The following is a 23798-nucleotide window of genomic DNA, read 5'->3' as shown; positions in this document are numbered from 1 at the left end:
TTATGATCAGAAATCAGTTTCACAGATTTGACTTTGTCTAGAAATCTGCATAATGGAGTTAGTTAAGCCTTCATTATTAAAACATGCCTCAGAAGATCTCAGACTATGCAAGTGTACAACTCTGACTACGATTCTGGAAAGAGAGAAAAGAGCTGCCTCAGTCTTGCATCTCTCCCTAGAACATAATTACTTACCTTTCTTCCTTTGCACAATAATGGTGCCATTAAGTTCTGGGTTGGAATCCTCTTCCATGCGGTAGTGGTACCTGCAGTCATCCTCTTCATCTTGGTACGAACAAATTGTATTTAGATCTTCCTCTGCAGAGACAAAGAAAATTTATAAAATGCTACCAAAACATCTTCAACATTCCTGAGATTGTCTTTATTGCCACCAACACAGAAGCAAAGTTCTGAAGACTTTGCGAGCCACATCAGGCAGGGCTTTATTGAACTCTTACACCAGTCTTTGGGGCAGTGAGAAACAACAGGCTGAGGTTCCACTGTCCAGAAGGCAATAGCTTAGTCAGAAATGTGATACAGTGCACACTGTCTTTAACAAGGCAACCGTTCTCTATGGTTAAGGTTTGCCTGTTCACGCTATCGGTGAACCGTATGAACTGAAGGCTATTCCCTTGGAACCAAAACACACACTTGGTTTGATGTACCATCTTAATATGGTGAATGTGTGTACACCCCGATGTGCAACTGTGTACACATTTATCCGTTGAAAATAGGTGGAGGAAGCATAATGTGTATTATTCATACATAGGTAGTAATGCAAGCATGTTCATCATGTTTAGAAGTGAGTGCAAGATGGGGCAGGAGGAGGCCCAACTAATGTGTGGTGTTGCATGGCCCTGTGCTCATTCCATGATTACTCTACTTCATTTGCAATGAAATGGCCCACAGTTGCTTCTGCAAGAGTGAGCAATACACAAGCTGGTGAACACTGATCAATATGTCTCCTAAAATAAGTAGCAGGTTCATTTGATAAGGAAGCTCTGTTCAGGACAGCTGTGATGGTCACTACATTACGCCATCAAGCAATTCCCCTGTGATGAACACAACACAGCTCTAAGGCTACAGTTTCATACTCTGTAGAAATTTCACGGATGGTAATATGGGGGAAATGCCCCTATTAGTCTCATACCAAAGACCACTTCCCAAGCTCTCAGCCTCAGCTGTAATGCCATAGCCTTTAGTCTGTCTATTTTGCCCCATACTAATTTGCTCTGCAATAGCCTGCCTTCTACTGCTTTAAAAGACAGAATGGCATCTGCTTTTTGGTTAAGAAAATGATATATTCAAAAAAAATATTTGCATGATAATATGTTTTAAAGAAGGCTGATCGCCGAAGAATTGATGCTTTTGAATTATGGTGCTGGAGGAGACTCTTGAGAGTCCCATGGACTGCAAGAAGATCAAACATATCCATTCTTCAGGAAATCAGCCCTGAGTGCTCACTGGAAGGACAGATCCTGAAGCTGAGACTCCAATACTTTGGCCACCTCATGAGAAGAGAAGACTCCCTGGAAAAGACCCTGATGTTGGGAAAGATGGAGGGCACAAGAAGAAGGGGATGACAGAGGACGAGATGGTTGGACAGTGTTCTCGAAGCTACAAACATGAGTCTGACCAAACTGCGGGAGGCAGTGGAAGACAGGAGTGCCTGGCGTGCTCTGGTCCATGGGGTCACGAAGAGTCGGACACGACTAAACGACTAAACAACAACAACAATGTTTTAATGATTCAAAATATACTTGCAGTGTGTGAAGTAGCAGGCTGTCCATTGCCTGGTGTTTCAGTGTTCGTGCACATGCATCTAAATGTACATGCACTTGAGATGTACATACACACAGAGGAAATTTTACTTCTAAAGATTCTGGTGCAGGGGAGCTGAACCCCTGAAATATGTCAACTCTAGCCATTTACACTAACAACATTTTAAAAAAGATATCCCTCAAAGGCCAAAATAGGGACCGTGGTTTTGCCTGAGAAGGTAACCAAAAACAGTGAAAGTCTTTGGGACTGTTGGAGCGTATGCCTCAAATGTTCGCTACCTCTTACACTGAACACAATTTTGTTTCCACCAATGCACTGTAATAGGAGGACTGCTATCCGTGCCAGTGATAGGGAATCTGTGGCCCTCCAGTTGTTGCTGGACTCCAGCTCCCATCAACCCCAGCCAGCAAACCTTATGGCTAGGGAGGATGGGAGTTGGAGTCCAGGAACATATGGATAGCCAAAGTTGACCACTCATGCTCTTTGGCCTACAACTGAACATCAAGGAAATCATGGTACCTTGTTCCAGTTCATCCACTACTCGGATCTTGTAACGGCAGTTTTCACATTTCTTTCCCTTCTTCTCTCCAGTCCCCCAAGCCTGGCACTGAACACAGGTTCGGACATCTTCTCCACACACATGCCGGTAGCCCTGTTCACCAGAGAGAGGACATCAGTCTATAGAAGTATTGAAGAGGCAGAGTGAAAGACCAGCAGAGGTGGAACATTTGACTTTTGGAAGAGTGTTTGAAAGCAATATATACATTTATCTCATCGGAGAACAGGAAGGAGAGAAAGAACAAGTTGTTGCGTGGAATATATAAGACACACAGGGCTAAGTTAATCACTGCGCTGAGTTGCAGAGAACTCTCTTGTGAAAGAAGCTGTTGCTGTGGCAAATAAATAATCGAGAAACTCCCTGTCGCAGTCCCGACGAAAGAAGAATGGATGCAAAAAATAATGGAATACGCAGAAATGGCAAAACTTGCCAGAAAAATAAGAAATCAAGATAATAAACTTTTTTTTATAAAAGAATGGAAATGGCTTATTGAAAATTTACAAATAAACTATAAACAGATAAGAACATTGGTAGGATTGTTGTAATAACCTGCAGTTTTATAAGAGTACAGTCTTACCTTGAAAGCCGAACGGAATCCGTTCTGGAAATCTGTTCAACTTCCAAGGTGCGGCTTCTGATTGGTTGCAGGAGCTTCCTGCAGCCAATCGGAAGCCACAGAAGCCCTGCTGGACATTTGGCTTCCAAAAGAACGTTCGCAAACCGCAACACTCACTTCCAGGGTTGCGGTGTTCGGGAGGCAAAACGTTCGACTGCTAAGGTGTTAATCAGCTAAGGTATGACTGTATACATTTAAAGTAGATGAATAAATGATTACGTTCAGTTAATTTGGAATATGAGGAAAATATTTTTTTTAAAACGCAGAAAGATTATTGAAATGTATAAAATTGAAAATCATAAATAAAAAGTAGAAAAAAGAAAGAAATTCGCTGTTGTAGATAGAGTGTGCTCATCTTTTGCTTGGTCTGGCTTTTAATGGAGATATCATAAGTAAGGGCTGCCAGGGAAGTTCATATTAACAGGGGAAAGCGGGAGCAAGGGAGTGACCATGTGTGGCTACATTTGCAGTGATCTCTATTTGTCAAATATGCATAAGGAAGAGTAAATGTGGTTTTAAAAGCACAAATAATAATCTTTCAAATATAGCATAAGAATCGACCCAAAGTCCTAGTCATCGGCTATATAACACTCTAAGCATGCTGACCCCCCTAAAGTCACTGGCTTCATCTAAGAGCTTACCAGGGCATAACTGGTTTCGCAGGTGGGTTCAATGTAGAGGGTGGGGTTACTACAGATGCATCTGCCACATTCACATCTCCCGCGCCCATTACAAAGAATCTGCAAGAGACAAGGGCAAGTACTGAAAGTTCATTTTCAGGTGATACATCATCTTCTATTCTGAAATGGCAAAACCTTACCCAAATTCAGTTGAGGATATTTTTTTTTCACCACAGCCAAGAGGAAAGTTAAACATGGGGGAAAGAACCCTTTGGATAATCAGAGGGCTCTTTCCTTACGTCTCTTAAGAGTTGGTAAGGATTTTTTAAAGTGTGCGAAGGGTAATAGGGTCTGGGAAGAAGGTGAACTTAAGCAAACAATTCATAATAGCTACATGATGGCCTAGATTACTCAAGAGAGCAGATCAGAGTTTGGACTAAAATGCCTTCGCAGGCTTCCTCATGTGTGTAAAACAAACAGGTTGCATATTCTGAACACTATCTCCAGCTTAACAACTGCTGCAAAAACTGACAAAATAAGCTAAAAACAGACTTCATACCCGTGCCTTACTTCTCCCTTATTAGTCGAGTTCCCACAGTTCTCAGAGCACAAAAGTAGAGTAGGAAATGGCCTTAGTGGGCAAATCAGCAGATGGAGGGTGGATGCAAAGAGGCAACTGAATGGTGCAATTTCATGCAGTTTTGCAGGGTAGATACAATTCCCTGGGAGCTTGGTGAACAATCCAAGCCACAGAAGGTGAGTAAACTGGGTTATCAAAAGTGAGGGAGTGAGGCATGCTCACCTCCCACCCGTGTCTGGACACTTGTGGCTAAACTTTTCTGCTGCCTCTTCTATACAGCATAATGCTAAGCAAAAAAAACAAAACAAAACAGCACTTCATCCCGCGACGGGTCGTAGCTCAGTGGTACAGCATCTGCTTTGCATGCAGAAAGTCCTAGGTCTGTTATGTATGCCGGCGTGGTTGCTCGAGAGCGAACAGGCAAGACCCTCACTGGACTTTTCAAAGGCTTTATTATCGGTGCAAAAATATTCACAGTGCAGGCCGTCTCAATTCCATGTCTTGCTCAGTCACTAGCAGAATCTGGGAGTGGGCGGTCCTTAAACTTTCCCCAGCAGAGTAGTCTCTTGACCCCCATCCTACGCCTCTCCTCTCTGCGCGTAAACCTACCGCGCAGAGAGGGCGTGGGCAAAGGGGGACCTCCCTCCCCCCCCGCTTTGCTCCTGCTCAGTGCTGTGGCTCTCCCTTGCATCCTCCGAGTCCTGCATCCCTTCCCCACTGGAGCCGTGGCTTCCCTCCTCCGCGGAGGAAGTGCTGCTTCTCACGATCTTTGGAGGCTCCCTGTAACCCAACAGCCCTTCCACCTCTCGCCTCTGAGCTGATGGCAGTTCCCTGACAGTCTGACTCAGCATAAGGGAGTTTTCTGTGTCCTACCCCCACTCTGAAGATGCCTTAAATCCCTTAAACAGTCTACCAGCTCAAGTCCATTATTGTATACTCTGACTGGCAACACCTTGCCCAGGGTCTCGGAAAGAACTTTCCTGAGAGCCTGGAGAAGTGAGGACTTGAATTTGGGAACATCCCAATGCAAAGCATGAGGCCTGCTACATCAACTTTGAAGTCACCCAGCTGTCTATTTAAACAGAACTCTCTCTGATCTTCAGGCTGTTGTACATGAAGGAATACAGCATCCTATCCCCCTTGTTTATCTTTCTAAGAAGGGCAGGGGGGGGAAACTTACCCCACTGCTGGAGATGCAGGTCTCATTGCTTGTGGGACACTCACAGCCAGGGCCTTCCCAACCACTTTCACATGCACACTGACCCATGTAGCAGCGCCCCCGATCTGCATAGAGGAAGGAAACAAGGATAGGGTTTCACAGAACTCAGCCTACACTTACATGGCTGATCTAGCTCAAGATTCACATCTTTGGCAAAGTGCCACAATGCCCATAGTTATGTCAGGAGCTTTTGGGGGTTTGTCGTTGTGTTGTTGTTGTTGTTGTTTTTGTATCTTAGATATTTTGTGCTTTTAAAAATTATGAATAAGATGAAAACAATAAAATGTATTGCAATAAATATAAGACCATCTCACACTGTGGCTACAGGAGCATTATAAGGTGGAAACAAATGGTGATGTCAGAGAAAGATATGTACAGTACAGTAATGTGAAATTAAGGAGGGAAGTCCTAACATCTTTATCTATTGAAGGATCACAATTTTGGGTCACTCATTAAGTGAGTACTGTTGAAAAACAGCTATACAACAAGGCTATGGAAGATGTATATACAACAGGGGAGAGAAAATCGGTGTAGTGAAGCATTTAAGGGTGTCTTTATCCAAATGTGGTAGAAGTGCAAACCATTCAGAAGCTTTAAATGACTATAATCAAGGCAAAGAAGTGGGGAATGTTAAGCTACTGTGTTTTCTACTTGATGGATTCATCGAGTATGCCTCCAACATTTTATAAAGGTTGATGCAGAAAGACAACAACATGGTCTTGTTTGCTGCAATAAGAAAGGCCAAGTACTGGAAAGGGAATGGTGAACCAGAGAATCCATAGTATGTTTTTTATTCACACTGCAATCCTAACCACACATACTTGGGACTTAACTTCAGAGTACTTGGCATTCAGGCGTAGTTTTTAGGAAACCAATAATGCTCAGGTCAACATCAACCTGACCTTGGCTGCAGCCAGACACAGTGAATGCAGGGAATCTGTTTAAAACACAGTATTTTGCCCACTCTGTCACTGGGCTAATCTCTACGGAAATGGATCACGAAAACACCTTTTGTTTTCCCTTCACTTGAGAGTGTAACTGATGCCCTCTAGAGGCTTTCAAAGAGAAGATGACAGATCTATGACCAACCACTAAAGGCTTTTCTTGGCATTAGCTGTACAAGCCTAGGGGAATTCAAAGGCAAAGAATATGAGGAAGGTGTGATAGCCTGCAGAAAAACTCAAACACCATAAGCTTTAAAACTGGGGGAATAGGTTTGGGGAGACTCTTCTATTCAGTCATTAACACAATAGTGAATCCTCTATAATCTATGATCTAGTTGTGGTGTGATTTCACAAGCATCTGAGAACGACCGTTTATGGTGCAATACTAACTGTGCCTGCTAAGGTCTATCGGATTCAAGGGAGCTTACTCTCAGGTAAATGGATTCAGGTGTGTAGCCTTAGCCTGCAGCAGAAAGTTGTAACCACCTGAGGGCAGACCTGAAGCCTGGTCACTGCTCCAGAAGGCCTCACTCACCATTGCAGAGGAATCCAGAACTGCGGGGACACTGCAAATTGTCAAATTCACAAAAGCGGCCTTCAAAACGCTGGGTCCGACCTTCAGAATAGCACTCGCATTGCCCACAGAGGCATTCACCTTGCCCTGAGCAGGGCTCTGTATCCCCTGGTCGTACACAGGCTGCATCGTCAGTAGAGGAGGTGGTAGAGCAGTTACATGTAGCTCCCCGCCTGTCAAGGAGAAAGGAAGTCAAGACAAAGACTGAGAAAGGCCTCAAAGGTCTGACATCTTGCTTAGAAGGCATGTTGCAAAGAAATGATAATAATTGGCCAAAGCTCAACCTTTCTTTGCCATGAAGTGACTATTGAGAGGTGAAAGTGTGGCTCAGAGAAAAGCAGACAGCATGAGTCCAACATATATTTGAGTCTAAAGATTTCCTGCCTACTATTCGTAGTTGATTTGGAAGGGAACAGAGGGGTCAGGAAAGTGACGCTTGAGAGGTGGGATTTGGGCACACAGTTTTCGAGTCTGATTTTCTCTCTCTCCCTGCTTCACAGGGGAGGGAAAGGGAGGGCTCCTTGTGTTGCCCTCTGCTCCCAGGGATACTCCCAGAAGCAGAAGCAAGGTTGCACATGATAACCACGTCCCTTGCTAGATTGCTGGAGTATGGGGGTAGTAGGTTATTCAGAAACTCAACATTTAACAACTAAGTGGGGTGTGGGTGTCTAACATCAGTAGGGAACCTCTCCTACCCTATACTGCTCCCTTTTCGGACTCCCAGGGCATCCATGGGGAGGGGGAGCCACTCTACTAAAGTTTAATACTAAAAGTGGGAGTATTATCCAGAAAGATAATATAATCAATAGAAAAATGTTAACATTTTCAATAACCAAAATATTTTGAAGTGGCTTCCTGAACAGGATATTGCTAAGGCACCAATTACCACATAATCAGTCAATCAGGTCTGTCTCTGTATGCAATAAGCAGTGAACATACTGGGTAGGTTTACACATAACACTGAACCATGGTTACCATTAACCAAGATTTATAAAACAACAATAAACCAGTAGTTTATTGTCCAGTAGTTTGGAGGATGAATTGTTTGGGTTAGGTTGCTGGTCCCACAGATTTTTTATTTATATATTGCTGCTACACTGCTGCATTTTATTGATATCTGATGTTTTTGTGTTTTATTTTATACAGTTGTCCTTATGCTTGTTATTCGAAGCTGCACTGTGTTCCAGATTGGAGGAAGGGCAGGGTACAAATCAATCAATCAATCAATCAATCAATCAACTGATATTTTCTGCTGAAGGAAACAGAAAACACCCCCCCCCCACTTAATAAAAAATAAGGATGAGGTATTTACCAGCCTGCATTGCAAACACACTCTCCACAGGCGAAGTTCCCCCTGAAATTGCACCTAGGTGATAGGACTTCCTGTTGCTGCAAAGTACAAGAGAAAAGATGTTACTGAACTTTATTCTAGGGGATCAGATTTAGTCACGTGTCCTTCAGAGAATAAATAATGGTAGCCTCTAGTTTTGCTTCTATATGCAAACCTAAAGAGCTCATGCAAGAGTCAGGCTTCCTATAACATTAATATCTAGAGCCATTCTTGGGGTAGGACAACCAAAGAGGAGAACAAAGAAGTACCAGTTCACAGGGGCAGGCGTCGCAAATGACTGAGGCTGCTACTTCCACGTTGTTACCGAAAGAGGAGGGCTTAATGTGGAAAACGCCATCCCGATCTTTCTCCGGGAGACTGCAGACATGCTTGTCACCCACTTGCTCATGAGCTTTCACACGTACTTTGAATCTGCCCTAGATGGAAGAGAGAAGTCCTGTTCATTTGCTGGATTGATCCAAAGAGAGAAAGACAAGAGAGATATGCCACTTTAAACAGCAACCTGGAAGGTGAACGGCTAGGCACAAGGCTGAAGACGTAGAAACAAGGAAACGGATATTGCTAACTTGCTTCCGAGATGGATAAGAAGTGTATGTTCCCGATGCTGCACCACACTGGCTGGCAGCATCCTCCTCCCCCATGTATAAGTAGCTGGGTGGGACGGAGATACAACCAGAAAACCTACACAACATGGTGGTGGTCTGGGATATGGGGCCCTGCTCTTCCTGTCCTGAACAGTTATTGTTAATGGCTGCTTCCAGATGGCACTACCTAATCATTGCTCTCAAGTTCTGAACTAAAAGTGAATTGCAATTGACTTTCCACACTAGTAGGAGTATTGCGCTTCTGTGTGAGTCTTACTTTGTCCTGCCCATCCTATCAGGTGTGACGTAGCCCATTTGAAGGTCAGCAACACACATTCGCTATTCATTCATTCAGTTTATATCCTGCCCTTCCTCCGGAGGGAAACCAGGGCAGCTTGTGGTGAGTGGCTTTTCTTTAACCCTGTTTTCAAAATCAATCTTTTTATTAGCAGTAAAACACTTTCCTGCCTTTTTTTCTGAAATGGAGGAATAACTCTTAACACAGTCATGCTATGTTGCTGCTGCTGCTTGTCTTACAGTGCTATAACAGTATAATGCAATTTCTATTCTGAACTTAAAAATGGAAAGCGTAATGCTGGTGGTCAACAAAAGAGGTTTAAAGACTCTCTCAAGACAAATCTTTAAAAATGAAGTATAAACACCGACAACTGGGAAACACTGGCCTGTGAGCGCTCCACCTGGAGAACAGCCTTTACAAAAGGTGTCGTGGACTTTGAAGACGCTCAAACTCATGATGAAAGAGAGATACGTGCTAAGAGGAAGGCACATTTGCCAAACCCTAACCATGATCAACTCGCACCCGAAAACCTATGTCCCTGATGTGGAAGGATGTGTGGATCCAGAATTGGCCTCCACAGTCACATATGGACTCATTGTGAAGAATGTGTTCATGGAAGACAATCTTACTCGGCTATGAGTGATTGTCAAAGCAGCAGCAGCAACAACAACACATTTTTAGCAACCTGGTTAATGATTGTTACCAGAAAGGGATGGATGGATAGATATCATCATGACATTATAACATTGTACAGCTATACTTCTTTATTTAAAAAAAGGAAAGTATTTTAGTGCTAATTAAAAGTTTGATTTAATAAAACACACATAAATAGGGTCCTAAAATGGCAGCAACCACTTATGATGAATACATGTTGAATATGTGTTTCATCCATGTCAAAACGCCACCATTTACAAACAATTAGTAGCTCTAAAGCCATTTGTATCTATGGAGACTGCTCTACTCTTCCATTCTTCTGGAAATAATTGGACTCAGTGCCATCATCTGAATGCCCAGGTCAGGGATGGTGCATCGCATTTTGCCATTTGAGGCAAAACAGGAAGTGCTGCCATGCTCTGCTGCTGCCGCCACCAACACTGCCATATTTGCTGCTCCTTACACCTGCTCTACCCACCCTACCACTGCTGCTACTGGCAGAGAAGCAGTGCTGGCATCAGAACGGCTTTCATGTGAGTTCTTGCCAATTTTGGGGGAGATCACGCTTAAAATCGGTGCCAATGCTGTCACTTCACCACTAGGCTAATGGCTGGGCCGGCCCTGGCCCTGTCAAGAGTGAGTGAATGAGGAAGACAGAAATACAAAGGGGAGAGAGGGCTTACCACTTCACCACGGACAATATTGAATGAGCCAGACTCTGTCTTTTCATACATCTCAGATGTTATTTCTGTTTTCATGGCTTTTGGGGTGCCAAAAGCTCGAATGTCCATCTTGGAACTAATACGCTGGGAAAGGCAGGGAGGGAATAAATTAATAAAACTGAAACATACCAAATTCAGAGGTTCTCCCTAGATTATAATAATAGGATTTGCACATTATAACGTCCAACCATGTCCACAGAGGATGGCTCTATTAATTTGCTCCTTGAGTTGTATTGTCACCGCAAAATTCAGTGAAGTACAAATGTCAAAGGCTAGCTGTGTTTTGGTTCACATATTGATTTGAGAAGTGAAAATTATGCAGCTTCTCATTAAAATGCACACAAAATTGAATTTCTTTTCCATTCCTAGATAGGACAGATTCCTGATGTTGCCTCTTACATTGTAAGCCGTACGAATCAAGTCCACAATATTAGAGGAATCTTCTTGCAGCCTCCCAATTTCAGAAATTGGGAAATATGTGTGCAGTTTCTATTCAAAAAGAAAAAGCAGTGAATTAGTTAAATATTTAAGTTCTGTTACAACCTTAAATGGACAACAGAGAAAGCAACATAGTTAAGTACCTTGTTATACACAGTAACTGAGCATATACCTTTATCTTACTATTGTAGTTGAATTTTTGCTGCTGAGAAACACTAGACACAGGTCACAACAACAAAGCAAATATTAGCTGTGGTGTTTTCCCATTGATTTCAACAGGATGTAGTTATTATTAATTTTCACTGGGTTGGGTCTCTACAATGGAATGTGCATTTCAAAGACAGTAGCAAAACCTCTTGTTGTGAAGGGATGGTTCTATCCTGTACCCATTCTAACCCATCTCAAAGAGGCCATTCTGATTAATGGCCTCCCTAGCTGATATTAATGAACAGGTGGAGAAAGGGGGCTTTGTGGGCAGAGGCTAGTTGTTTGGGATAGGACATGAAAGGCTTTATCAGTCACCACCAGTACAGTGAAGCGAGCATGGAAGCTAGTATGCAGCCAGTGCAACTGTCATAATACCAACTGAAGATGCTACCCACACCGACCAATGCACTCTTTTAGCTGCAGCATCTTAGCAATTATTCTGGGGAGCCTCATGCCAGTAGGTCAAGCCAACACTCAGTGAAGTCCAATGAAGGTTGAGAATCTTAGGGCCAAAGCACACATTATGCCATGAGGATCCAGGACTGCTCTTCCATTGGTCTTTTAAACAGACACACAGCAGTATGTGCATGTGCTAATTTAATTAGGAAAGTGGTGTGAAGGCTGGGACATTAAACCCTATCCCCTGCCCAACACCCTCAAGCTGTGAGTTGCTTTTCAAGAGGAAAACACAAATCTGTATCACGCATCTGAAATTTCCCCCCATGGAACAAATAGCAGCTTAGCAGGGGCTTTCGACTGGGAACATGGCCTGGAAGGAAGGAGTTAAAATACCCTCATTCTCTGTGCATCTTTAATTGAAAAATATTTAAATTATCCATGGCATAGAGAAAGAGGATAGAGAAAAAAATATTCTTAGGGCCAAGCTAACTGTGATGTTAATTGCATAAATGCAATTAATGTACCTGCTTTTTATTACGGAAACTGTAGCCGAGGAGGAGCCTGAGCAGCCTCAAGACCATGGGGGCTGGGGAGAAAGGGAAAGTTTAACTCTTTCTGTTCTGGCCACAATCCTCAAAACCATCTCTTGGAAACTGCAATGTGCATTTCAGTGGGACCAATGGGAACTTGCTTTGAAATGAAAATAGCAGCTTTGGAGAGGCTATTTTTGCCAGGATCATGGCAGGAAGAGAAATATTTAAATCCTCCCCTCTCCATCCTCATAGCCTTCCCCAGGACTGCTATTCTCATAACAATCAGCATGCAAGTTAATTTCCTTTGCAAAGTTGACATGTCTAGTTTGGCCCTCAAACCCCTATCCTTCTAGGACTTAGATTTAAGATAAAGGATTTGTTCACTCTAATGCGGGGGTGGGGAAACTTAAAGCCCCTTCAGATGTTGCTGAACTATAACTCCCATCAGCCCTAGCAACAAGCAATCATGGTCAATGGTTAGGGATCATGGAGTTATAGTTTAGGAACTTCTGGGAGGAGCAACTTCTGGGGAGGCGCTAATGTTCTCCACACCTGCTCTATTGTCTTTTTGCCCTGCAGGTTAGCTTCCTGGAAACATCTGGCTGATCACTGAAGGAAACATGATGCTAGCTTAAGGTTACCAGATTTTTTCCAATGAATCCAGGGACACTTTTCAACTTCAATGGATTTTGTATGGGGACTGATTTGTAAATCCGGGGACTGTCCCTGGGAAACGGGGATGTCTGGTAACCTTAGGCTAACTAAGATGGACCTTAGGTCTGATCCAGTAGGGCTTGTTCTATATTCTTCAAAAAAACTTATCAGATAATCAGTCATGGATTTCTTGGAGTAACATGTAGCTTAGTCCATTTGCGGATGGAAATCTGTTGTGTGAAACAAAAGAGATCTTGGTCTGATTCCTGACTGGGATTATCCAACTAACCACTGGGTGTCCCCGCTGGATTACAAAAATAGATTGCACAGCTGCTTTGAAATAGGCTATGTTCTTGTTTCTGCTGTTACCAAGTTGTTGGGTGAGAAAATATGCAGTACCTGAAGGTAATCTGATTCCTACACCTGTGCGCTGAGTCACATTACCCATATATTCCTATGGGAATATAGTGGAGTGTATCACAGAGAAGAAAGTGAACAGCAGAATAACATCTCTAGGATAAGGAACATATGAAAGAAAACACTAGAAGCACATTTGGACATATACTAGAGAAGACAGTGAAAACCCACAATATCTCCACTTCAATGTGAAAACTAAGGAGATGCTGAAAAAATGAAAAAAGCTCATCTGCTGAAGGATTCTTGGATAACTTTCAAAGTGTATTTCCCAAACAACAATGACTGATGGCCTCCTTTCCCTAGTCAGATCATGTAGCCCTTTTGCTGCCGGAGGAGGAGAGCAGAGCTTTTTGTCCAGCAGTAAATGCCTAAACTGGCTTCCTTGTAAGGTCATTGTCTGCACGCAATGGTGGCCAGTGTCATCTGCAAGTGGCTTAAAAACACACCTCTCAGTTTCTCCTCTGACACCATCCAAGCACCCAACACCCACTGTCTTCCCAGTGTCATTTTTCACCTCATAGTAATCGTAAGAGTGGTTGGTGACAGCAAATATGGGGATGATATTGCTCTGCCTCAGCAGTTTCACAAGTGCGGGTACGGAGGGGTAATCCTGCTTTGTGTCAAAGGTGTAACTTCCTGTCCTGTTCAGGTGGCAGTATCCATCGTTCCTCCTCATAATTCCTGCAAGGACATTGGCACCGTCAGCTTCATAATGGAAGGCGGACTCGGTGGAGAACACCAGGAGGTGAGTGCTGTCTTCCCGCCAGCCAATCTGGTCCTGTGGGCAAAGAGAAAAACAAAAGGGTGTAGATTCAACATTGTGGAGGGATTTAATTTACTCAGAATGGTGAAGCTGGTTCCCCAAAAACAGGTTGAGGAGAGTGCTGTGGACATTCACACCATGGCAGAAGTTTCTGTGGCAACCCCTTCTCTAGGTACATCGATAAAGCTTGCAGCCACTGGGTGTCACTTCCAACTGCAGACCAGTCCAAGGTTAGCTGAGAGGTCTGGAAACTTCATCAATTGTTTTTGTGCTGATGTTGACAGTGTCTGGTCACTTCTCTCTTATCTTGTCGCCTCAGCTCTTATCTCTTAACTATTGACAAGTTATAGCTCCCTGAATTCACCATGTGTTCTGCTTCCATTCTAAAGCACTTCTGGTATTTATTTACAGTGGTACCTCAGATTACATATGCTTCAGGTTACAGACTCCGCTAACCCAGAAATAGTGCTTCAGGTTAAGAACTTTGCTTCAGGATGAGTACAGAAATCGTGCTCCGGCGGTGCAGCAGCAGCGGGAGGCCCCATTAGCTAAAGTGGTGCTTTAGGTTAAGAACAGTTTCAGGTTAAGAACGGACCTCCGGAACGAATTAAGTACTTAACCCGAGGTACCACTGTATTTTTAACCTTCATATGTCTTTCAGCTGCTAATCAAACTGTTATCTCCATCTTTATGCATACAGCACATTTCTCACAAGTTTGTACCTAAAGTGGTTTACAACACAATAGCAGTTGAAAAACAATAACCATAGTACATAATTAAAACACCATTTACACTAAAGTAACAATTCAATAATAATTATTATTTAATAACAATTATTATTATTAACAATTATTTGATAATTATCATTGTTAAGCAATAATTAAACATTTTTAAAATTATATCTTCAAAACATTTCCAGAAAATAAAACATAAAATACACCTAGAATCCCAGGTGTGTAACCTGATATCTGTTACACCTGGGAGGGACTTATTCAGTCTACATTCTCTATCTTGGAAAAAGAGTCTACAAGCTGACCTCATGGCTACTTCATCAGTCTAATTTTTATAAGTTTTGGTTTTTCATTTTTCCTCATTCATCTCTCACTGTCCGCTTGATGAAAAGTTCTAGAGAACTTGCCACACTGTTGTGGGTCCCAATAAAGCTCCAGCTGAACTACAAATTTTGGAGTTTATTTAAATTGTAATGTTCTAACTCTAGCTATGGCTTGATAACAGCTAGTCCATTCTAAAACTCAGCCAGGTTCTAGCAAGACACAAGCATTACCATGCGCTGATAATTGAAGCAAAGCTTTGGCCTAAATATTCTCATTGATCTCACAGCTTGATGAGGGGCTAAGAAGGCCCATATCCATCTTACACTCAGTTAATTGCTTTATCTATCTATGCCTTCTTCAGCGACCTCTTGGCTCACCTTGCAAACAGCCGTTTGTAATATGGCATCAAATCCACCTTCTGGGGCATCCAAGTTCCCTGATATTTGCTCCATCATTAACTCTTGGCTGAATTTATTGATATCATGGGTTAGGCGGATGACATTCTTAAAGGAGAAGGGTGGGTCAGCACCAGTCCAAGGCTCACGGAGTCTGAATGTAAAAAGAATAGCAAAGGCTTTATAATCAAATACCAGCAAGTTGATATCAGAAACACCTCCTCTGTATCTTGTAGGGAAAGACCTCGGTCATCTGCCATACAGTTTAATAAAATTAATTATAGAAGAACAGTCACGTGTTGTGAGCTGAAACAGCAAAAATAAAATAAAAAATAAAAATAAAAATTAACAAATGAGTTGTGACCAAAATGTTCTTAGGCATAAGTTGATTTCATCAGATGCAGGAAGACACCGACTGTTTTCCTTCGTTTTGGAGGAAAGATGGGATATAAATGTAATCCCCCCGTTTATATTTGGGGTGCACAACTGTTTTGCAAAATAAGTTTAAAAATGAAAGAACACATATTAAAAACAGATATTCATCATGAGTCAGTCAACTGACATACACAAGATTCAGCCATGAATGGATATGATGAAGTAAGACAGCACGGTTTGGAGAAAGGGCATAGTCATAGGTATTAGAAACAGGCTAGCTTAAGCTACAAGGCTTATTCACTTTATATCTTTCACACCCACCCACCCACTAAAAACAACGAAGAAGGCAGCTATGGATCCTAAATAGTTAATTCACAAATATATCCCCTGGGTGCACCACCTTCACTTACCTCTCAGGCCTCATATCTGTCTGTGGGGCTGTAACTTTATCCACAAACTTGCCAAAGCCAATAGTATAATCACTGGTTAGCTGAGTCAAAAAATTTGCTGGCAGGAAGAAAGTGGGGAAAGGAGCAAGTAAGTGAAGATGTCCTGGCACACTTAGATTAAAGCTGCAATCCTAACCATGTCTGCTCAGAAATAAATCCTATTGAATTAGATAGGGGTTGCTCCCAGGTAAGTGGGGTTAGAATTGCAGCCTTAGTCCTCTGCTTGAAACATACTTTCCCACAATGTAGCCCGATTACATAATACACTTCCATTGCACCTGAGGGCAGCAGGCTAGTTTGGGGCTTCAAAAAAAGTTGTATGCGCACACCTTTGTCCTCCAACTAAGGGAAAAGGATGCCCTGCTCCTCAGGATCTGCTGCCTGAGATGGTTGCCTCATTCAGCCTAATGGTAGGGCCAGCCCTGTCTTTTGCCAAGTGCACTCAGACGTTGCAGACCGCTGTTTCCCACAGCTGATAAGTTTTTAATTCTCACCCAGTTGTTGGCCCATTGTTTTAAGGTTGTCCAAGTCGTCACGCATGGAATAGGAAAAGTCCATGAGAATGTAGAGGTCCACAGGAGATTCACTGGGCTCAAACACATCCACTTCAAAGGTAGCTTCCTCGCCAGCTCTCAACTTCATTGCTATGTTCTGCGGGGATACTTGTGTTTTCTTCAGAGATGTATCAATCTTAAATTCCTGCCAGAGGAGACACCAGTAATCCTCAGAAGATTTAGCAGTCATGTTGCATTTTTGGTTTTAACAGCAGATCAGAGAGGGAGAGAGCTGATTCATGAAAAATAAGAGATTAACTAAATTTACAATGCTTCCGTGTGCTGCTCTGGTTCGCTAGAAGTGGCTTAATCATGCTGGCCACATGACCTGGAAGCTGTACGCCGGCTCCCTCAGCCAGTAAAGCGAGATGAGCACCGCAACCCCAGAGTTGGCCACAACTGGACCTAATGGTCAGGGGTCCCTTTACCTTTACCTTTTACCCTATAAGTATATAAAAAAGGTAAAGGTAAAGAACCCCTGGATGTTTAAGTCCAGGCAAAGGTGACTATGAGGTGTGGCACTCATTTTGCTTCAGGTCGAGGGAGCCGGCGTCTGTCCACAGACATCTTTCCGGGTCATGTGGCCAGCACGACTAAACTGCTTCTGGTGCAACGGAACACCGTGATGGAAGCCAGAGTGTACAGAAACATCATTTATATGTATACACAAGATGTCTGGACCAATTATGTAACCCTCCCCTTAAGCCTATTGACTTAAAAAAAGAAGCTAGGGAGGCTGTGCAAGCAAACTCTGCTTTTGGCAATTCTAGACAGTGATTCAGGCGTGTGGAATTGTTTTATTATGTCTGTAGCCCATCACCTTGCCGACAAAGGTCCCTATAGTTAAAGCTATGGTTTTCCTAATAGTGATGTATGGAAGTGAGAGCTGGACCATAAAAAAGGCTGATCGCCGAAGAATTGATGCTTCTGAATTATGGTGCTGGAGGAGACTCTTCAGAGTCCCATGGTCTGCAAGAAGATCAAACCTATCCATTCTGAAGGAAATCAGCTCTGAGTGCTTCCTGGAAGGACAGATCCTGAAGCTGAGGCTCCAATACTTTAGCCTCCTCATGAGACTCCCTGGAAAAAACCCTGGTGTTGGGAAAGATTGAGGGCACAAGGAGAAGGGGGTGACAGAGGACGAGATGGTTGGACAGTGTTCTCGAAGCTACCAACATGAGTTTGACCAAACTGCGGGAGGCAGTAGAAGACAGGAGTGCCTGGCGTGCTCTGGTCCATGGGGTCACAAAGAGTCGGACACAACTAAACGACTAAACAACAATAACAAATCCCATCTTTACATGACTTCCTCTCCACTCACCGATTTTGTTAGCATCTCTCCTTCCATGAAGACTATGCTGGTCTGACTGCAGCCGTATCTTAATAGGTTGTCTTTGAAATCACAGCGGGACTCTTTGAAGTTCTAGGGCAAAATAAATTGTATAACAATGACACACACATTTAGAAAATACATGCTATTATCTGTTTTTAAGCATTTACCTTACTATCTGCCTCCATGTTAGACTCAGGGTAGGATGTGGTGGTCCCATGAGAAATTCCTACGTCTACCTGTAACTGCAACTTAAGAGAGGTAGGCTTGCAACAGTGTGAAGAGAGTACAGTCGTACTCGCATTCTGGGAGTCCGTTCGATTCCCGGAACCCTTCGGAAACAAAGGCGCGGCTTCTGATTGGCTGCAGGAGCCTCCTGCAGCCAACTGGAAGCTATGGAAGCTGCGCCTGACGTTTGGCTTCCGAAAATTGTTTGAAAACCGGAACACTCACTTCCAGGTTTCGATCGATCGGGAGCAGATTTGTTCAGGAGCCAAGGCGTTTGAGATCCAAGGCATGATTGTAAATCCAAGTTTTTGTTCTCCATCCTTACTCTATATGACACTAACGTACCACCTGGCTACAACCTGGAACATCAGAGCTGGAAAGTTCACATCATCTCTCTCACACAGTGCTTTTAAATGGGGGGGGGGCAATTCCGCTACCAATCACTGAGGCACTAATCAGCCTTCCCCAACCTTTGATCTTCAAATGTTGTTGGAATACAATCCACATCAACCTTAACCCTTGATCCTGCTGGCTGGGGATGCTGGACACTGGGGAAGACTACACTCAAGTAATTTACACACATTGTATGAACTAGCCCTGCAATGTAGTTGTAACATTTGAGGACGAGCAGTTTAGGCTGTAATCCAAAAGGATGTGTACTCAGAAATAAGTCCCACTGAATCGGATAAGGCTTACTCTCAGGTTTACGGTGGTTATAATTGCAGCCTTAATGTGCAAATTTAGCCCACTGAAGAGAATTGTGTTTGAAGTGATATGAAACTTCCGTTTGCTCATACACACATACAAATTAGTACTTGATGTTGTAGTTATCAAATGATAAGCATGCGCATGTCAAGGACTCCTTCGAGTGTGTATAGCAATAATCTATTTAGAAGTGAGAGGGATGAAACTAAACGTTATGCATCCCCATCCAAAGGCATACAGGTACATTAGAGTCGACAGGACCATAAGAGTAGAGGCTCAACACACATCACTTGTGTAATCAGGATTGATATTGCCCAGGAATGCAGCACTGGAGGCTGTGAGATTGTGGCCAAAACTCAGGTGAAATTTGGAGCTTTGAGATGTGTATGCATCAAGACAAGAGTTATAAAAAGCTCCTACCTCATCACTGCAAAAAGAGCAGTCCTTGCTCACTTGGATACACTCAGTGCAGCTTTTTGCCCTGGAAGCCACACAACGGTTATCTAGGAGACAAGAGCAACAAGTTAGAAACACAGGAAACCAGACTGGTCTAGCAATGGAGAAAGAAGGGGACTCTGTCCTAGTCCCATTCTGGCTCTCTTCTCATTTCCTTTGTAGGACACACACTGTGTTAGTCAAGAACAAATCTGAATTACAGCTCATGGTTTGTTAGCAGTGAGACAAAGCATGAGCCCAGGTTCAGATGTAATGCTAAGCCAAACCATGACTTAACTCCAGGTACCATGGAAGCAGGAGAAATGGGAGAGGAGTGAGATGGCCAAGATGTTTGCTCCATGCACTTGCAGACTCCCTCATTCACATTTAGCCATAGTTCAGCTTAGTATTATATGTGAACTGGGCCAATGTGAAAACTGTTACTCAGGGCTTTGGTGCAGATAAGAAGAATTTCAGGTGAGAAATACAATACAAGGAGAATAAGGATACCAATTTCACCTGCATGAATAAGCTTGTTTTGTTTTGCAACTGTGGATCTAAATCATAGGTACCAGCCTTCCCTGTCCTAGTGCCCTTCAGATGTTTTGGATTACAACCGTTGGCCATGCTGATTGGGGATGATGGATTTGGAGTCCAAACCTTATGGAAGGTGTCAGGTTGGGGAAGGCTGGGTTTTGCATTACATACAATGCCAAAAATAGACTTTTAGCCACTGCCCTGTACTGTCTGCACCATCTATTAAGCCCACTATATTTTGTTGTTTAGAGTAATTATTCTGCCTAGCAATGAGATATACTCTGCCTACTCAGTGTTGCTCAGGAAGACAAAAATAGAGCTTTCCACCATCTTTCTTGCACAGCATCAAGACACATCCCACAAAATGGCGGCAATTTGTCTATCTATCAGTGGTTTGAAAACAATAGCACTGTTTGGTGGTAAAGGGAAATCTATAATATATATGGAACTTACTTCTGTTTCCTTGGCTCAAGGTATGAAGCAGTGATAACAGCAACAGCCAAAGCAAAGTCCTTTGTAGTACCTTGTCCATTCTTTTATTCCTGAAATTCAATAGTCAACAGTCAGAGTCACAATCACCAGCATGAGAGCTAGGCAAGCCTAGTCCCAGCCAATAATTCCCGTGTTCCTCTTCTTTTGTATTCAGCTATGTTTTAATCAGAGTAAACCCATTGAAATTAATGGAACTAACTTAGTCATGTTCATTTATTCTAATGGTTGTGCTCCGAGTTAAACTTAGTTGAATACTACTTCTGACTACAGGCAAATTATCCATAAATATTTTAGCAACATTCCTAAATAACTTTTTCACATAAGCAACGTTTTAACATAAAATTCACTAGCCTAACAAGTCATCTAGCTTAGATGACTTAAAAAAATGTTAGATACCTTCATGGAGGATAGGTCTGTCTACAGGTGAATTGGTCACTTAGGCATCACCAGAAAAAGAAGGGATGTATTGACAAAATAGAGGGCAATATAGGAACCAGATTTCTGTAACATTTTCACAGGACAGTTTCTATGTATAGATGAAGGTTTGTTCTGTGCCTTATTGCTCATGGTTTGTCTGTAGGAGATAAACCACACACTTGGATTTGGATGACGTGCGAAGTCAAACCATGGCTTAGCTCACTGCAGGGAAGCAGCGGTAGGAACAGAGGAGGAGTAAAGTGGCTGCAATCAACTGCAATCTCCTCTCCAGGAGCCTCCATGCTCAAGCATTTGTGTTAAGTCATGGTTTGGCTTAGTGTTACATGTAAACCAGCTCAGTGGGTACCACTTAGATGCAGGGAACAAACAGCAGCAGAGAGCTGCTGTCTTCGTGTCCTGTTTGTGAGCTTCCAAGAAACATCAGGGTGGCCACTTTTGCAAACAGGATGCTGGAGTGGATTGACCTTTGGTCTGATACAGCAGGAGTCATTATGTTACTTTTACAACTTTAGTCTATGATTGTTGCAGGTGTTCAATAATCAAGCAATGTGGGTTCAAAGTGGGGCAAAAAACTCTGGTGGTAAATTCTGTGTTTGACTCACCTCCTTCTCACAATTGATCATGCAAAAGACTAGCCAGATTAATACTACTGGTATGTCTGGAGGAGTCTAGAGAGCATTATTCCCTGCTACAAACACAAGTGACCTAGGAATAACCTGAGACAGTCAGCATGGATATGCGGTTGAAGCAGCATGGAATCTCTTTAAGAGTCTTTAGTCAACAACCACAGGTGTCTGCAAGGCTGTCTTTCATCTAAACTATATACGTGTGTGCCAAATAAGTAGCACTTGAATTATCTTACCTGCACATATTATGTGTGTGTGTGTGTGTGTGTGTATATAATATATATATATATTCCATAATTTATTATGCTATAAATCCCCCCAAAGCATTGCTTACTTGCAAACCTCTTTTCACAGGTGTGAAGGGCTAGAAACTGGCTTTTCTTTTTAAATGGAATAAAAGGGTGGATTCCAGGCTCAATACAAAATGGTGCACATGCGACAGGGAGACTACAGAATCACGGGGCCTGTTCACATGAATCATACTGTCCATGTGATTATCTCAGACTTGCAAGAAAAGTACTAATATCAGAGTGTCCACATGGAAGTTATATCGAGGAATGGTTAAGACTTCTGCAGTGGAGATAATACTTTAAAAAGGAGCTGGAGTGGGTTTAAGGTGATTGTGAAGGCCTATGTAGCACCAACACCTGAAGACTACCATAGACAAATAGGCTTGCCATATTTCAAAAAGTGAAAATCCGGTTGTTGAGCTTTTTTTTTGAAAACTTTTTTTAAAAAGTGGTTTTGGAGCTATTTTTAAGGGTTGCCATACGTATGGATTTTCCTGCAGCTTTCAGCGATTTCCACCCAGACACTGTTTCTGACAGCCGAATGTCCGGGAAATTCCATATGGCAGCCTATAAGAGATTTTGCGATTCTTGCTTTTGCAATTCTTGCTTTGAAGTTCAATTGCTGCTAATATTGCTATTTTACATAATCCTTTTGTTTTTAACTTTATCTTTGTTGTTGTTTTTGCTTTAGCTTACTATTCTTATAAACTACTCCAAATTTTAGAAACGCATCATCAGACGTTTTGCAAAGAGGTGGTGGCACTTGATTATGAAGCTACTGAAATATCAGTCAATGCTAATACCAAGAGTTTAGGTAAAGGGACCCCTGCCTGTCAGGTCCAGTCGCAGATGACTCTGGGGTTGTGGTGCTCATCTCGTTTTACTGGCCAAGGGAGCTGGCGTATAGCTTCCGGGTCATGTGGCCAGCATGACTAAGCTGCTTCTGGTGCACCAGAGCAGAGCACGGAAACGCTGTTTACCTTCCCGCTGGAGCGGTACCTATTTATCTGCTTGCACTTTGACATGCATTTGAACTGCTAGGTTGACAGGAGCAGGGACCGAACAATGGGAGCTCACCCCGTCGCGGGGATTCGAACCGCCAACCTTCTGATCGGCAAGTCCTAGGCTCAGTGGTTTAGACCACAGTGCCACCAGCATCCCAATACCAAGAGTTTACTATGTAGTAATTAAAGTAGATTACCTCCCCCGCTCCTGGAATGCTCATATTATACTCTAAGCTCAGTATTGAATGTTGATGAAATATTTTGCTGATGCTCCATGTTTGGTGAGAACCCCATCTGTCTTTGCTCACTTCCATCACAGCTGCTAGACCAAAGAGGCACAGCCAAGTTGGCTTGTAGAAAGCTGGCATGGCTCTAGAAGAGCTAAAAGAAGCTTCAAAAGCAACCCAAAATAAAGTCACTGATAATTCATCCTTTCTGTTGGCTGGCTTCTCTGTAAGCAATTCTCTATTTCTGACACGTCTGTAAGAGTCAGATTATACAATCAGGGGAATCACAGGAGAGCCTTCCTGAACTGTACCACCAAAAAAAAGCATCCTGCTCTTGACACAGAAACAGAGCATGTCAGGGAAAATGCCACTGCTGAACTCATCTCCTTGACATGCTGTTTTTCTGTGGACAACTTTCATTCGTGCAGGGGTGTGGTATTAAAACACACAAATTCTGTGCGTGCAACCCCAAAAGGGTGGCCCAGTTTGTTGCTACCTGGTGCTGCTGATAGTATAATCCAGGTTTTCAACCTTTTTGTGTCCACAGCTCCCTTGACCAACTACATTCTTTCTGCGGCACCCCTGTGGGGCTCAGGAGCCCAGTTATGTCACTCCTTGCCTGCAGAGCTAGCAGCCCCTCACCCTTTTTCAAACACCCTCCCTTGCTAAGTTTTCCCTCAACCTCCTCTCCTCTCCCCTCTCCTTGGGAGTCCTCTGGGCAGCCGCTGTAGCCACCCCAGATCTC

The 23798-nt window shown here is 43.0% G+C and overlaps 1 protein-coding gene across 7 annotated transcripts in view; it reads right to left on the bottom strand.

The window, feature by feature from the left end:
- ITGB4 (integrin subunit beta 4) overlaps positions 1 to 23798 on the bottom strand; it is a 66319-nt gene that overhangs the window by 27996 nt on the left and 14525 nt on the right. For all 7 annotated transcript variants that reach the window (XM_053375919.1, XM_053375918.1, XM_053375922.1 and 4 more), the window contains exons 2-17: positions 20430 to 20518; positions 19425 to 19507; positions 18063 to 18164; positions 16682 to 16886; positions 16149 to 16245; positions 15346 to 15517; positions 13665 to 13928; positions 10902 to 10991; positions 10464 to 10586; positions 8493 to 8660; positions 8206 to 8282; positions 6855 to 7066; positions 5337 to 5440; positions 3598 to 3696; positions 2301 to 2433; positions 195 to 317 (exon numbers count right to left, since the gene is read on the bottom strand). In XM_053375919.1, coding sequence (XP_053231894.1) covers positions 195 to 317; positions 2301 to 2433; positions 3598 to 3696; positions 5337 to 5440; positions 6855 to 7066; positions 8206 to 8282; positions 8493 to 8660; positions 10464 to 10586; positions 10902 to 10991; positions 13665 to 13928; positions 15346 to 15517; positions 16149 to 16245; positions 16682 to 16886; positions 18063 to 18164; positions 19425 to 19507; positions 20430 to 20508 — 2131 coding nt within the window. In that variant the 5' untranslated portion in view covers positions 20509 to 20518. The remainder of the gene's footprint in view (positions 1 to 194; positions 318 to 2300; positions 2434 to 3597; positions 3697 to 5336; positions 5441 to 6854; positions 7067 to 8205; positions 8283 to 8492; positions 8661 to 10463; positions 10587 to 10901; positions 10992 to 13664; positions 13929 to 15345; positions 15518 to 16148; positions 16246 to 16681; positions 16887 to 18062; positions 18165 to 19424; positions 19508 to 20429; positions 20519 to 23798) is intronic.

This window comes from Podarcis raffonei, chromosome 2 (genome assembly GCF_027172205.1).
Source record: "Podarcis raffonei isolate rPodRaf1 chromosome 2, rPodRaf1.pri, whole genome shotgun sequence".
In the NCBI taxonomy this organism is placed as follows: domain Eukaryota; kingdom Metazoa; phylum Chordata; class Lepidosauria; order Squamata; family Lacertidae; genus Podarcis; species Podarcis raffonei.
The sequence above is the reverse complement of the archived record's forward strand: the minus strand, read 5'-3'. Positions and strand labels throughout refer to the sequence as shown.